Source organism: Poecilia mexicana, unplaced genomic scaffold (assembly GCF_051168715.1).
Source record: "Poecilia mexicana isolate PSO_F unplaced genomic scaffold, ASM5116871v1 scaffold_17, whole genome shotgun sequence".
Taxonomy (NCBI): Eukaryota; Metazoa; Chordata; class Actinopteri; order Cyprinodontiformes; family Poeciliidae; genus Poecilia; species Poecilia mexicana.
In genome coordinates, this window is record NW_028263386.1 from 5,181,518 (window position 1) to 5,194,440 (window position 12,923).

At 37.0% G+C, this 12,923-nt stretch overlaps 1 protein-coding gene across 5 annotated transcripts in view; it reads left to right on the forward strand.

Annotated features, from left to right (window-relative positions):
• Window positions 1–947: 947 nt before the first annotated feature.
• LOC106929534 (rho GTPase-activating protein 12-like) overlaps window positions 948–12,923 on the forward strand; it is a 59,768-nt gene continuing 47,792 nt past the window's right edge. For 3 of the 5 annotated variants that reach the window (XM_088014922.1, XM_088014923.1, XM_088014924.1), the window contains exons 1-2: window positions 948–1,240; window positions 8,931–9,687. In XM_088014922.1, coding sequence (XP_087871048.1) covers window positions 9,004–9,687 — 684 coding nt within the window. In that variant the 5' untranslated portion in view covers window positions 948–1,240; window positions 8,931–9,003. The remainder of the gene's footprint in view (window positions 1,241–8,930; window positions 9,688–12,923) is intronic. The other 2 variants (XM_088014925.1, XM_088014926.1) reach the window with 1 other exon arrangement.

Genomic DNA, 12,923 nt, shown 5'->3' on the forward strand with positions numbered 1-12,923 from the left:
TTATGATGTTCCAGATATAATGAGTCATAAGCAACTCTGAACAGGTGGGTTTTAGCCTGGATTTAAAAGAACTCATTGTTTTGGCTGTTTTGCAGTTTTCTGGAAGTTTGTTTTAGATTTGTGGAGCATATAAGCTGAATGCTGCTTCTCCATGTTTGGAGAACATGGAGATTCTCCAAACATGGTTCTGGGATGCAGAGCAGACCAGAACCTGAATACTTGAGAGGTCTGGAAGGTTGCTATAACAACAGCAGATTTTTAATGTATTGTGATGCTAAACCATTCAGTGACGTTCAGTGATTTATAGAAGGGAGTATTTTAAAGTCTTTAAAGTATAGGAAGCTGGTGGACAGAGTTATTTTAGGTAGACCTGTGAAGACAGTTGCACAATGCCACTAAAGATTACCTTCTGGATGAGCTTTTCTACTAGGCCGACTCCTTTAATCCTAGAAATGTTCTTCACGTGTTAGAAGGCTGATTTTGTAACTGTCTTTATGTGATTCTGGATGTTCACCCAGATTCAGACCGGATCACTAGTTTCTAGCTGTAATAACTGAAGTTGTGCTGACTGTAGATTCCTCTTTAGGTCCAAAGATAACTAAAGTTTTGTTTCTGTTCAGTTGGAGAAACTTATGGCCCCTTCCTGTTTTGTTTTTAAGCATCTATCTAGCACTTGTAGTTTTACATTATTGCCGCAAGAGAGCGCTTATTCCTTGTTTGCATCTTTAACACCTGAGGGGCTCGAACCATGTCATTCCTTATAAAGACGATGCCTCACTCTCACCGTATTTCCGTGACAAATATCTAAAGAGCCTCTTGGAAAAATCGCACACTTAGTCAACTGATAATATCTGGATGCGCAATATCACACAGTTCGCAAAATAATTACATCTTAGCACACTGTAAATAAATCATCTTTTCGATTCCGCTGAAAAGTCTTCACAGTGAAATGTCGCGTGAGTAGACGATCTTTGCTGAAAGGTGGTTGCCGAAGTTGTCAGAAGCAGGCGAGAGTCCACGGGAACGGGAACTGTTGTGGATTACCCACCCCACACATACCGAACAGGGAAGGACGGGATTGTCCGAGAAACTTTAAAATAAATAAATAAGAAAAAGACAACCGTTCAATCGGACACGGTGGCAGCTCCGAGGGGAAAAGTTTCCCGGGATTTAAGTTCGCAGAGGAGCGCCGGAGTTCGCCGTCCTTTCCCGGAGGACTCACAAGCGGAGGCACGTTCAGGTGCGGATCTTTGGCTGGGACACTCAGGAATGTTTTAGCCACAAAGCTAATTAGCTAGGCGAATGTTAGCGACAGATTAAGGCAGGACGGTGGACATTTAAGACGAAACTTTGCTTTAAAATTCATAAACATGAACTACAATTAAATCTTCAGCCTGTTCTTAAAGCGCATAAATGAATTTTCACACTTTGTAAATATAAAAACAGGAGCAGGAAATGTAATTTTCTCACTATATTTGGCGAACTAGTAACATTAAGTCAAAATAAATAATACAAGTCAAGACATATATTTATGTCTTTTTTTTAAATCGTAAAACTGATAGAAATTGTATAGTTTTGCGAAATGACAGTAAGTAAATAAATCTGTTTAAAGCAAACATCCATTTATACTCCCTAAAGGTTCAGTTTGCATCACAATAAATCTGATTTATTTGTAGTTTATAGTGTATTTTTATCTCACATTGACAGTCAAATTATAACAGCAAACTCACTTCATAAATCATAGTTTTACATTTAAATAGTTGGTTGATAGTCAAAACTGGAGCACAAAACCTTCACATAGAAAATGATTATTGGTTTTGGCTAAAAATAACAACAAAGATAATCACAGTTCTGTTTGTCCTGACCATTTTAGTACAGAAAGAACAATATATAGATACATACTGATATATACTTTTAAAAAAATATCTTTCCGGTCAGTAAAACTGGGGCGATAAAAACATGTGGTGTTTATGTATGTCATGTTGCAATCTGTGTTAAGTTAAGCAGAGAAGCGATGTAGGCAGAATGTTTGTTTCATTTTGTTGACATGTATAATCTAAATAATAATGTAATTAAATATTGGTTATCAGCAACAACAGCAGTACTAATACCAGATATTATTGGCCCAAATGTTGTGTTCATATTTATTATACCTTTTATATAATGATGCGCTCATTCAGAGATGCATCAATCAAGCTTTTGTGGGCTGATACTACTGTATTTTTTTAATCTGATCTGCCAGTTTGAATTAATCTTTTCACACTATGACGCATCATAATTTACTTGTGTGATTAAGTTTTAGTTTAATTAAAGTTGAAAAGAATATAAAAAGCGTTTCAGGTTCTTTGATATTTTAGAATCCAGTGAAAATTAGGGAAAGCAAACAAACATGCAAAAAACAAAAACATTTTCGTGCCAATAACCAGAACTAGCTCAATGATTGGTGCATTACTAGATTTGTAGGTTTAAGTTTTCCATAAATCACAGTTTAACCTTTGTCCGTCATTGTTTTTCAGTTTTCTTTTCTATGTGTCAAATAAATAATGCATTATTTGCTGTAGATATATAGTGGATATAGCACATTTTCCAAAGCATCCCAAGGACACCTGACATTAAGGACCATCTTTCCGTTGAGATATTGGTTGAAATAACAGTGTGTGGGAGGAGAAATGTGGGACGACCTGCTCCGATGCCTCCTCCAGACACGGCCTTCCTGCTTGTGCGCTGGCAGGTTGTGTGTGTTCCCGTTTAAGTGGGCTGCAGCTGACTGTGTGACAGATTGTGGTTATACTCGTCCTAATGAACCTCAGGGAGCTGGGTCTCCTGGAAAGTGTTGGTGTGACGTTCCTAACTGGGGCGGTTTGTGCGTAAACAGAGTTGTTTGGGGCAACTTGGGGGCCTATATTTGGTGTGGCTGCATGCAGAGGTCACAGCTGGACTGGCTCTGCTAATTTCTAATGTTCGTCATTTTCCATCCAGTGTGTCAAAGAAACTTAAAAAGTCTGAAATTCATTTAAAAAGTAATTTGGTCTTTAATTTGGTCTTTTCAGAACTGGCTAATCTAGTATATTCTATGTAATCTCTGTGACTGGAGACAGTTGAGATTACGCTAACTAGCTGCTAACATATCCTTGCCAGCGAGCCAGCTTTTTTTTGCGTCTATCATGAATAAAGTGCTAATTTATTGCCAGTTATCTGGATAAAGTTCATCCATTTCTGTGGAGCTAGAGGTCTTAAATTTAATTCATAATGACCTTAAAAAGTCTTAAGTCTAAGTTGGTGAAACTGTGTTATTCACCGTAAAGGAAGCGCTTACGCATGAGTTAATGAGTGCTGACTCTATCTCTAGGTTTTTTGGGGGAGGTTATCAATAGAAGTGCTAAGTTGCGTTTCTAGTCGCCCACAAAACGATCCTGAAACTGAAACTCCAAAACCAGCGACTTTGAAATGAGTTGAAGCTAAATGCTTATTTGGTGCATGTAAATGTATGTTAATTAAATCACAAGCTTTGTGCCAAACCAGTTTTTCTTGAGGATATATAAAAAACCATGTCACCAAAACGTCTACACTCAGAAAAGTGTTATTTAAAAATATTATAGCAGCAAAGTGACAATTAATATACAATATATTTTAAAAACTTCAGATTTCAATAAGAACTGTTGATTTAATTATGTTTGGTTCAAATGTAGGGCAGTTAAAACCAAGGAGTTTCCAATGGGCAGAATTTAGTAATTATTTAATATGATAAAATATAATTAAATTCTACTTAGTATTTTTGATAGCATGATAAATAATTAAAAGTTTCTTTTTGCTATGAATAGGCTATTTGTTTTGTAAAATTAATTTAGCTCAGTCACGTTTTTTAAGTGTAGTGTTATGCACAGATGTATATTAAAGAGGAAGTTCAGATTTTTTTGTATTTATTTTTTTGGTGTAAAATCATTGTCTTTTATCTTCTTCATTTAGAGAAAATATAGATAATTTCCCAGGTAAAGATAGTCATAAAAGTGGTTTTCCACCACCTTAAGCACCTCTATTTTCTGTAATACCAATGCATCAAGAAACCTTTTATCTGCTGTTATGTTTGCTCTAAAGAGTTATTTACCAGAAATCAACCAATCCTGGCAGACACTTACTTCCTCCTGCCTTTCTTTTTTGTCCAAGAATTGCAGCAGATCATGGAAAAAAGCTGCTTCAGGTGATGATAGCTCTGAATCAGATGATGAAATAAGATTATCTCAATTTATACATCAAAGAATATGTTTACCACTTTTATCTGATTTCTTTTTGTTGAACTCAGAAAAGTACATCAAGGGGAAAATGAATGGTTTTTTGATGCTTTATCTGTTATTTAGATAAAATTCAGGTATTTTTCAACAAATATAATAGCCATTGATGTATGCATGTTAAGAAAATGTTTTAAGTGTATCCAGCAAGTAGTCTATTAAACGAGGGATGCACCGATATGAGGATTTAGGCCGATACCGATATCCGATATTAATGCTGCTGTTTTGGTTGATAACTGATATTTACTAGGCGTGCACAGACAAATCGTTCGGCTGATAAATCAGCCTTGATTTCCCTAATTATGATAATCAACCAATACTTTCATGGGAAACTGATCTCATCCACTGTTATCGACCTCCCCAAAAGTTTGAAAATCAGCCAATTTGACACCTTTTGACAACTGAGCAACTTTGTCAATATATCAAGCAACTCTTCAGACAAATCAGTATCAGAATTAGGACGGCACGGTTCTCAAAGATCGGTGATCGGCCAGAAAACTGTAATTGGTGGAACTGTATGTGGTTTTTTTCTTTCTTGTTTTGGACTTTGTGATCACCTGTCAGAGCCGGTCATGGGAAGATTGGCTGAACCTGAAGGAAATGCAATTAAAATAAAATGAATGAATATGTTATTATATTATATTTTAAGAAAAAAATAATCGAATTTGGTATGAAAACAAATCTGTGATTTTTATTTTTAAACAAGATTACTCAGCCTTATCTGGTATTTAAACTTCTGTTTTTAGAAAATGTTTTTACAGTGTTTTTCCCCTAAACATTGCAAGTCTGTTTTCACTGAGTCATGATAAAAATATTCACATTGGCCCTCATGATTAGAGACGTTTTAACACTCCTAAGAACTTCCTATCTTTATAAGTACATCATTATAATGCAAATTTCCAACTATTGCTCTCGCTGTAACAAAAGTTCAGTGTTACTTCCCTTCTCTCAGATTTCACCAGAATGGGTGAGTGATTTCCTCTGTGTGATGAAAGCAACCGAATCACAGTAATCAGTGGCATCCCGGCCTCAGAGCCCTGCAAACAGGAATCATGTGAAACGGTCAGCAGCTGAGACGGGCGTGCTTTTTTTTTTTCTGCATGTTTCCTCACTCTGTTATTCATGTCTCAAACCTCCAGACCACGCCTCTCTGTAAAGCTTATTACCATCACTTTAAATTAACGTACCGCCTCTGATTTTGCTGATTGGACTCTGGGAAGATTTGTGCGGTTTGCTAAATACCAACGCAGAAGCAGAGGCTTAGTCTAGGTGGGGATAAGTAAAAAAGGCAAACAGCCTGAGGGTAATTAATCTTCCTCACGCCTTTCTTTATGAAGAACAGAGGCCAGGAAGTATCCATTGTTTTCAGCCAAATTATTTTCAAAACTTTCTATAATTTGCTTTAGAGAGAGAAACATACAAGCTACACTGTTGAAAGTGTTTGTAATGATCCATTTTTTAAAAACTTTTTTATTATTTGCTAATACACTATTTTCTTCTAATGCTATTTAAAGTTGAAAAACCTTCATTTCTCTCATTACATCCTTAAGTCTGAGCATATTTCTGTTTTTCCAATAATTAAAGTGAATCTAAGCAGTTTCCCAGTTACAAAACATAATTGTACTAAAAATATTTATCATTTAGAAAACTTGACTTGATTGTATCTCTGTTATACAAATGGATTTCAACCAGAAAATGAGTCGTTTTCTTCTGCTTCCTTTAAATAAAGGTACTCCAAAGGGAGGCCTGAGGGCCATTTGTGGCCTTTGAATTGATTTTGTTTGGTCCCTGAACACAAATCAAGAATAGTAAGAAATTTGGTCAACAAATTAGAAAAAAATCAATGACAGAGAAAATTAGGAAATTGTTTGTTTTCCTTTTTTATGTTTTGAATTTTTAATGAAATACAAATTTAATAAAAGTTTTGTTTATTGTTAAACAGGCAAGACTAAAAAAGGAAAAAAGTTCAAAATAACCAAATTTTTGCATTTTTAATTAATGAATTTTGTGGCTCATCAGTAGTTTAAATTTGCCAGTTTTGGCCCCAGGGTACAAACTTTGGACATCACTGATCAAGAAACAGCTGGAAAATAAGCCTTTTCCCCAGGATTTATTCTCTTTGATGATGATGATGTATTTCTAATTTCCATCCAGAAGTATCAGAGTTTTACATGTTTCTGTTTTTGCATTGGGAAATCATTTTAATTTGATTGCTTTGGCACAAATAGACATTGTCTTGCTTTATTTAATGGGATGTATTCAAGTAAACAATTTAAACCAACTCATCAAGACGGCAACAAAAATGAATTGATACAGTTGATGTGCTAAAACAGATTTAATTTATTCATTTTAATTTTATGGTCGTCCTCTCTAGTGCAGCTGGTTGAATTAAAAGGTTAAAGGTGAACAAGGAAAGCTTCCTCCTGTTCTTTGTATTTTTCATTTGGTTAATGGATTTCTGTCCAGACCAGCCACTTAATCTGTGGGGAAATTATCCAGTGGATCGGGAATAATCCTGGCACGTTTAGCCTAATCACACCTAATCACTGATCTTCATAAAGCTACTGTCCAGCTGATCGAAAATGCTGCTTAATAACTGGAAATTTTTACTTTTAAACTGCAGTAGCTTTTAAATTCTGTTGGGGGGGCCACATAAAATCAGTTTCGGGGCCCACAAATGGCCCACGCGCCGCACTTTGGGACACCACCGACATAAAGTATGTGCATTCCAAGTTAGCTACGGCTAATGAAACCTGGAGATGTAAGTATTATTAATTCAGTGCAGTGCGCACAGCAGTGGGAAAAATAACAGAAAAATCGTTGAACAACAACAAAAACATTCATATTCTTCTTTTCTCTTGCGCTCTGTGTTGGCTACAGTACACACAGACTTGTTGCCATAGCAACCGACTGACAACAACACTACTAATGTATCAGGATTCAACACCAAAAAAACACCCAAACATTTTCCACATAAAGAACAGAACATTCAGTCCGTTCAAAGTTTTATGTTTTCAGGCTTGATGTTTATTAACACAATTGTTAATAACTGATCACGGTGATTGATTAGCTAATTCAAACCCCTGTGTGGGTAGCCTCTTTTTTTTTTTTAACTGAACCAAAACACCAAAATTCTGCAGCACATCTACATGCTAAGGTTGGGAAATGTTGGGATTTGGTTGTCAAAGTCAAGCCAGCCTAAGTGACTTAGATCCCTTCTTGCCATTTTTTGTAAATAAAACTTCTTCCTGACCTTGTTATCTAGTTGAAGTGTTGAAAATTAGTAGCAAAGCAGTGCGTCCCTTTTCCTTTTTATATACCACATGTACATTTCAGATTTAGCGTGTTATGGTGACAACTTGACTGCTACAAACAATGGCAGTCATCATCCGCAGCAAGCACTTTTTTTTCCCTTTCCTCCAGCAGGATCTTTGGACGTCACAGTGCAACAAGTCCATAGAAATGTTGGGATTTGGTTGTTGATATCACCTGCTAGAGTGACTTTAGTTTTACTTTTTTAGCTTAAACTTCTACTCCTGGTTGCGTTTTTTTTTTTTTTTTTTTTTTTTTTCAAATGGGGAAAAAAGCTGAGTAAACTTTTTCTGTTTTGACCAAGTTTTGGTTTTGCAAAAAGGAGGGAAAGCACAGGCTGTAGAGGAAGTAGCGCTCTGAATTTACGACACAAGACAACATGAGATCACCGCTGAGAAACAGATTACAACACAACTAGTTTTTTCTCTCTTTCTTTGGACACTCAAGTTGTATTTATAAAGAAAATGCCTCGTATAAAAGCTTGTATATTTTATTCAATCTGCTGCTAAGTGTAGATAAATAGTGGAAACAATGGCTTACACTTAGATGTTGTACGAGGGACGTTAGGTGTGTTTGCGTGTTTATAAAAGTGACGTCAGCAGAAAGCTATGTGAGTGACTCTACTGATCTCCCCGCTCAGCAGCAACATGCCTGAGTTGTTACTGTACCTACTGTCCTTTAGCTCAGCGCAGAGCAAAGTAAATGAAGACTGCATGACTCGCCTCGCTCCCCTCCTGGCTAATCTCATGTGATGATTTCAAGTTCTGAGCGGGACGGTGCATTCAGCCTTTAAAGAGGATTAAATCCTCTCCGTTTGTATCTTATTTGTTCACTGTGATTGGTTTCCCAGAGTATTAGGCTTCAGAAACCGATGGTGCCTTTGTTTAAACATTTGTTGCATAAGAGATTAAAAATAGAAATAATTTCTGATTTCTTCTTCTCTTTTTTTTCCAGAACATCAAAGTTTCAACATTTCTCCACCTTAAATTTTGAACTTTCTTTAAACATGGGCACAATTCTTTAATTTTCTTTAAGTTAAAGTTTCTCAAACTGACTAATAAATGTTTTGCTATTTTATGAAGGTAAAACATCTTCACAGCTAGGCCAAAAGAGTCAGGGCAGTAACGGGAAACTGTGCCTAAGTTTGAGCTTTTTGTAATAATCGGGTGCATTTATCATATTCATACTGTTGTTTATAAATGTGGGATCTAAAATCTTCTGTTCAAAACTCCTACAGGCAACAAAATGGCATTAAGCAGGCCTGTCATGATAACAAATTTTTGCTGTGCAATAAATTGTATTTATTTGATTTTGTGTTTGCTCTGTTTCCAGGTCTGCTGCTGAGCCATGGTGGTAAATATTTCCCTCTTATGCTGAGCCGCCTTGTGGGACAGTCAGAGGCATCATGGCGGATTTGCCCATCGCGCCGGGCGAGATCTACATCGAAGTCGAGTACGACTATGAGTACAAGTCCAAGGACCGCGTCATCACCATTCGGGAAGGGGAATGTTACATGCTGATGAAGAAAGCTAATGAGGACTGGTGGCAGGTGAGGAAAGACGAAACCACAAAGCCGTTTTACGTACCGGCTCAGTATGTGCGTGAGGTCCGGAAAGCCCTCATGCCGCCACCGAAACCCCTCTCACACTCCCACTCTGCGTCTGGAAACTCCAACCCGCGCAGCGGCGCTTCCCTCTGGGTGAAACCAAACACTCTGGACCTGGGGATCAATAACCAAGCCGCTGACTCCCTTCACCGAAACGAGTCCAAAACCCGGCGCTCTCCTTCCGCCCAAACCGCCTCTTCAGCCCACTTCAGTCCCCCGATCCCCCGCAGGAACAGTAACCACCACCATGCTCCCGGTACGCCCACCGAGCACGAGCGCTGTCTTGCAGAAATCCTTGTTCAGGGCGGCTTCCCCCAAAAAGGCTCGTCCAGCACCCTGCCTCGCACCCGCACCCGGTCGCCGGACTCGCTGAGGGCGCCGCCGGACGCCACGCAGCACTGCGACTCGGCAGGAGAGGAGAGACGCACCAACGACTCAGAGTCGGGAGATGAACTGAGCAGCTCTTCGACTGAACATCTCCAGGTCAGAATCGTCTTCTGTTGCATGTTGGTCAGTAGCAGGGGTGCCGGGTTTCCTGCAGTGTTTTATAAGCCTGGCGTTTGTTTTATAAGCTTGGCATGGGTGGTTTATTTATCTTAGTTTTATTAAAGTTAGCATCATAGCTTAGGTTTTGTTAATAATGTCTTCCATTAATGCATAATTACTATAGTATAGTAGACTGCCGGATGATCACCCTAGTGCCCTGACCACCGGGCTTAGAAAGTTTTCAGGGGGAAGCCCTGGGGATGCAAGCAGTTAATCAACTTGGCATTAGATTAATGGTTTATTAGATTAAAATTAGTCCTAATCGATTAGCAACCTACCTTTGGTGTTGTAGTTTGGCCTCCATCCAGTAGAGGGCACTGGTGGTTATAGGAATGAAAAACTTTCCAAACAGAAGCATTCTCTTTATGTGGTTCTGCTTTGAAATATAAATATTTGGCAAGCTTCTTAAAGCTTCACTATGCAACTTTTATATAAAATATATTTTTTTTTACATATTTGTTGAAACTTTCACTTTCATGACTGTATGGCATGAGCAGATAATCTGTGAAAAAAATTGAGCTCCTCCACCTTTGGCAATGTCACATTGCTAACTAGAAGCAATCAATCAGAGCCAGGAGGAGGGTCTTAGCGCTGTCAATCACCCAAATATGGAGCTGCTGCTAAACCCCACTCCATCCCTTTTTAAATGTGCAGTGCGTAACTTTTATTTTTAAAATGTGCCAAAGTTTTTAAAGTAAGACACAAAACCTTTTCAAACATTTTTAAATGTCTCCTTAAAAATTGTTTGAACAAGGTTGAAAATATTTAACCAAGTAACTAAACAAGTACAAGAAAAATACATATCTTATTGATATTTAAATTAAAGAAGGTAAAACGTCTTCACAGATGTGCATTTAGATGAAAATACTGCATAAAGTTTCCCACAGAAGGTTGTTCTTAGTGTTTTATCTTTAAATACTGAGCCAACTCTCTTCTTTGTACTGACTAAAAATACCAACTCCTTTGTTTTGACCTTTTCTGTTCGCTGCGGTGTTCAGCATCATGTGTCCCCTCTCACCGACGTCACAACAGACTGATTATGTTTTCTCTGAAAGGTTATCAGAAGCTCAACATATGCAGTTTCAGTACATCAAGCGGAGCTCCTTCCTTCCTCAACATTTCTTTGCCCCAGTTTAATAGCAACAAAGGTCAAAGTAGTTACGCTCGTTCCAGTTTTGTCCTCAAGCAGTCGGGCTTTGGCTGTCAGCAACTCGTCTGCACTGAACTCGTTCCTGGGTCAGGTCAGTGTTACCTGACACACATGCATTTAGCATTTTCAAAATTTTATCATTTATTGTTTTAGACTCTGAGCATTTAAAATAAAAATCAGAGGTGCTGTGAATGTGAACGCTGCATATCACTGCGTGTTTCCAGTCCTGCTGAAATGCTGCCGCAGCTAAAACTCCTGAAAGCAATCACCAAAAAGAGTAACGATGCTCAACTCTGTGCCAGCTTAATTACGTAATGGTTGAAGATGCAGTTGGTTTGAAAATTTAAAACATGCAAATATTTATAGCTGTTTGACAACAAAGACAATAAATTATAATTTTATGGGGTTTTTTATGCTTTAGTTGAGTATTTTTGGCTGCAGAACAACCATTTATGAAGCAAAGAAATTATTTATCGGAAGTACTTTGTTTTCTTTGAGCCCGTTTGTCTAGAGCAGGGATGTACAAACTTTTTGTCACTTGGGGGCCAAGAAAATAATAATAATAAAAAAACAATTATTATTATGATTATCATTATTTTGTAATTAGGTTATGTTGGATCCAAACCTTAAAAATGATTTAGCATGTTTGCTATATTCAAGGAAAGACGTGTAGTTTTCAAATTATTTTGGTCTTAATTGAAAAAATTTATTTGCAGTTATAAGAACAGGATTTGGGTCACTTTCTTTCAGAATGTATGCTAATATTTCACCAAGTTCAAGTATTTAATTAGGACAATGTGAACTGTATGGCCTACGGGATAATTTACTAAAAACTAAAGGGAACTGAGCTAAATAGAAACTGATTTTCGGTAAAAGTCTCTAGATAAACGAGGTTCTATTTATGATAAAATCTTGTGATAAAAAGACGAATACTTTGTGTTGGACTTCAACTAATTTTCTGGCAATGGAAAATGTTATTTTCTTACTTAAAAAGCAGTAGAATTATGTTTATTTGCATATTTTAATGTACTTCGAATGGTGCGTAAAAAGCTTAAATGAAAAAATTGCAGAAAGTGACAAATTTCATCATAGTAATACTAATAATAACAATATTAATACATTATTATGTTATAAAATGACACTATGTATATGGATAACACATAATTCTGCCCCTTTAATGGTATTAAGAACAAATTTAAGGCAAAGAAACCCAAAAGAAGTAGGAAAATGTTGTAAACCAGAACCACAGTGTCAGTGGAACAGAGTAGAGGCGTGTGTGTTTGTCCGGCGGTTGGGTCGCACTCCTTTTTTCAAGCCTCTCCAGCTCCTGCTGACACGCTGCTCAAGTGGAGAGTTAAGAGTGGGATGTGCCGAAGTTGCCAAGCTCTTATCTGCTGGCTGGAGCAAACACAGAGAACCACTTTGTCAACAAGCAGTTGCCTCTGGTCTTTCATTGTTTAATCCCCGAGCTGTTGTCTCAAACTGATTTCACTTAGTTATGGCCAGTAAAAAGAGAGGTTTGGTTTGTTTTTCAAAAATAAAGAATATTATGAAAGAATTCAATATTTTTTGATGCTTACGTCAACGTCATGTTGCATTAATGCAGTAAATAACACAAAAACATGCCCAACCAAATACTGAGTGCATGGAAATTAGGATATTTCTGACATATTTAGAAAATCCTTTTTTGATCTTATGTAATATTCTAAATGTCTAAGACTTCAGATTTTCTAAAACAAGTGTCAAAAATGGACATCTTCAATAAGGTTGAAATGATCAATTGGATTAATCATGATTAATCAATTATTTATTAATTGTCAACTAATATAGTAATCATTAACTGGAGTATACAGACTCAAAAAAGTAAATTTGCTGAAAAAACAACACATTTAGAACAGTAGTTAAGAGAAAACTACAAGGTAAATATATTTGCTTGCAAGACGAAAACAACTTGGTTTGTAAAAATGTTTTACTCAGAACTTCTCAAATAGTTAGTTTTAGCTTCACCTGGTTCAGATTCACA